At 39.9% G+C, this 3,226-nt stretch overlaps 1 protein-coding gene across 1 annotated transcript; it reads right to left on the bottom strand.

Moving 5' to 3' along the window:
• Positions 1 to 346: 346 nt before the first annotated feature.
• On the bottom strand, positions 347 to 2,900 carry LOC116219814 (probable serine/threonine-protein kinase SIK1B). Its single transcript, XM_031563766.2, has 5 exons — positions 2,629 to 2,900; positions 2,245 to 2,404; positions 1,997 to 2,113; positions 1,382 to 1,445; positions 347 to 938 (listed from the first exon to the last, which is right to left on the bottom strand). The coding sequence occupies exons 2-5, from the start codon at positions 2,386 to 2,388 to the stop codon at positions 742 to 744; spliced, it is 522 nt and encodes a 173-aa protein (XP_031419626.1). The 5' UTR covers positions 2,389 to 2,404; positions 2,629 to 2,900; the 3' UTR covers positions 347 to 741.
• Positions 2,901 to 3,226: the final 326 nt, after the last annotated feature.

Below are 3,226 nucleotides of genomic sequence, written 5' to 3'. Positions count from 1 at the left end.
ATTACTTTTAGCAGGTGCTCCACCCAGTCCTCCATCACATATCCTCTATTACCCTCCAGCACTCTCTGGACGAGTCCCCTACTAGACTACTTGCCATGGCTTGCCTTCTTCTAACTCCCACAGTAATTATTGTGGTCAATGGCCAATGTCAATATCTGACATATGCACTGACTGCAAAGTAAGACAATACAGATCAAATTAAATTAGACATTAATTTTTATAAGCAACTTCTAGCCTACAACCATCCTTGTTTCAGATTTTTTTTTAAATCTTGACTTGCACAGTATTTCTTGTTGATGTTCTTTGTAATGATTATCACCTGCGCTCCAAACCAACTCTTGCTCGTCATACTCATCTCAGGCATGATCAATCTTCATGCCTGACAATAATCGATTCTGGATACATGGATTCAGCCTCTTAAGATATATGTAAGAAGGTTTCTCTGAAGGGAGCTTCTAAGAGATGGTTTTGGGAAACACTCGTAGAAAACTAAGCATCTTTAGTCAGTTATGCCTTTTGAGTCTTCGTAGAACGCTAAGAGATACCTTAACTGAGATACACAACCCAGATCTTTAACAATAGGGCTGTGTAACATGACACTCCCAACAAGTACAGAATACTTCAGGGAACAGAACCATGGACACACATGTAGATTCTCCAGCTGTTCCTCCCTCTTACCCCATTGCACATACACACAAGAGAGAAACAGTGAGAGTGCCTCAAGGAACAGAAACTTCCTTTTCAAATGCGGCGCCTCTCTTGCTCCAGCAGCTCACCTGCCAGTTTAACGTTCATGTTGGCGTCCAGCAGCAGGTTCTCTGCCTTCAGGTCACGGTGGATGATGTGATGTTGGTGACAGTACTCAACAGCATTCACTATCTGCCAGAACTTTCTACGAGCCTCCACCTCCGCAAGGCGGCCAACAGACGTCAGATAGTCTTTGAAGATGCCAGAGAGGAGCGTCAAGTGTGAGATAAGGAGAAAGAGTGAGACAGCAGGTTAATAGAATGCCAGTGGGAGTGGGAGAGAAGGTCAACAAAAGAAGAAGAAAAAAAAAGTTTTTCAAACAACGACCATATCAGTGTCTGTTTGTGCACGCTCAACAGGAAATGCTTAAAATTCAGAGATCCAGGCAATGGACTGACTGAGCCTTGTCAGTTTAAGTTTCCGGAGGCTGGACAAAAACATGTAATGCTGTGCAAAGGCGCACGTACACAACATTTTTTTTACATGCACTGTTTACTCACAAAGCAGTGGCCCCCAACTTACACAAAGACTATAAATAATATATAATAAATGTGAGCAAAAGTGCATTCAAAATGTGCCCTTATGTGTAAAAAATCCCTGATACCAAAAATCAGTAACAATATTTTAAACTTACCAAACATTTCACCATTTTGTGCATATTCTGTCACAATGTACAACATATCTTTAGTCTCCATGACCTGCAGATCATTAAAAAGGAACCAGTTCAATAACAAAACTCATTCTAACAACATTTAGTTCCTGTGTTACAGTTCAAAGCCCATAAGCTTCGTAAAACATGGTTATAATTATGAAATTCAATGACTTATATAAGGCAGTTCAGTTGTCGTCATACAATTGCTTTGGAACAGCCTGATTCTGTGGTAAACTGAAACAGCTATTGGGAAAACAATCTGCTTTTGACCTTTTGCATGCAAAGGTCACAATTTTCCTCTGTGCAATCCTCCAGAGAGGGCTGAATGAATAGGGCTCAAAAGGGAATGGGACAAGCATGGGAAACAAACCCTCTGTTAAGAACTAGTCACCTAAACTCCTTATTTAAGTTCTCTTTACAACTGAGCAGAGTTTTAACATGACACAGCACCTCTTTGTGTAGACATATTTTGGCCTGACCTTAGCAGATACTAGTTTGTTGTGTAAAACAGATTAATCTTACAATCAATTTCAATGTAATTTATATAAAGCATTAAAAACTGTCACATATCCCTTTCTATCTCTCTCACACACAAACCTGGTAGAGTTTGATGATATGAGGGTGGTTCAGTAGTTTCATGATTTGAACCTCTCTGTTGATTTTCTCCAGATCCGAAGAGTCTAATCTAGTTTTGTCAATAATCTTTATGGCAACCTAAGGACAAATGTACATTCGAATAAATATAGGCTGCTGCTTAAAACAACTCAACGAAGTAAAATTGTTGTGTGGTAGGCTAGCTCACAGACAGAAATTACAGAAATTGCTGCGCATGCAAAACTACACACCTGAGTTTTGGTGACTTTATGTCTTGCCAGTTTTACCACGGCAAAGGTCCCTTTTCCCAACGTCTTAAGGATCTCATAGAAGCCAACTTGAAGCGGTCGCTCATGATGAGTTCCCGAGTCGCAACGGTCCGAAAGAATCACCATGATTATCCTTCTGTGACTGTACAGTTAACAGCTATGTAAGTACGTATTCAAGTAATATTGGTTTAAGCAAAGTATGATGGGGCAATTGTTTTTAACAAAATAACATTGCCCAGAAACACTTTGAAAGTCGGAGGGATACATATAGGGAATTTTCTTGCAATAATAGGCTACACAACAGCAATCGGTGCGCAAGCACGCAAAATCTCCTATATGCATTCGCAGATTTGTTTTTGAACTTACCTCTTCAAGCCTCAGTAGCATCTGTAAGAACTTCTTGGAGAGGCGACTTTTAGTCCCTATACAGCATATGGGTGGAAAGTCACATGCTAAACCGTTTTCAACACGCAGGTAATTCAAAAACAGATTCTTTATACATCTAGCGTGCCTCACACAAATCCTCACGAGAGCATATTTGGCCCATTGAAACTGTCCCAAATTAGTATGAGTCCCCGCCCCTATTAGTCAGGTGGCTTAACAACGCGTTCGTGACAAGAGTGATAAAAGCATGAAATTTGGCACACAATTAGCTTATATCCTACTAAAACATATTAGAAGGGGTGCCCAAGTGAAACTGCTCATTTTTTCGTTTTAATGAGATATTAAGTTTTGACCTAAATCAAGATATGCGTTACCTGTGGTCCGATTTTCAAAACGGTTATTTTGCCTAGAAATGCTTACCAAATAAGTAATAAATCAGTTATTTATGCATGTTTGTGTCCCTTTAAGTAGCAAAACAGACAAAAAGACTTGTGCCCGTGCGCGCGCTCATCCAAGATGGCGGGAAAGACGTAATTCTGCTATATCTGTTAGGTAAAACCGTTATTTTACCACCATTTAA

The sequence above is a fragment of the Clupea harengus genome, chromosome 26 (assembly GCF_900700415.2).
Source record: "Clupea harengus chromosome 26, Ch_v2.0.2, whole genome shotgun sequence".
NCBI classification, from domain to species: domain Eukaryota; kingdom Metazoa; phylum Chordata; class Actinopteri; order Clupeiformes; family Clupeidae; genus Clupea; species Clupea harengus.
Note: the sequence above shows the minus strand (reverse complement) of the source record. Positions and strands in the feature narration are given on the sequence as shown.

Excerpts from the sequence above, each read along its gene's own strand:
- LOC116219814 (XM_031563766.2), bottom strand. The coding sequence starts at position 2,388 with ATGGTGATTCTTTCGGACCGTTGCGACTCGGGAACTCATCATGAGCGA. Across the intron at positions 1,446-1,996 it reads ATATCATCAAACTCTACCAG|GTCATGGAGACTAAAGATAT; the intron begins GTTTGTGTGTGA and ends AATGATCTGCAG. Across the intron at positions 939-1,381 it reads ACAAAATGGTGAAATGTTTG|ACTATCTGACGTCTGTTGGC; the intron begins GTAAGTTTAAAA and ends GCATCTTCAAAG.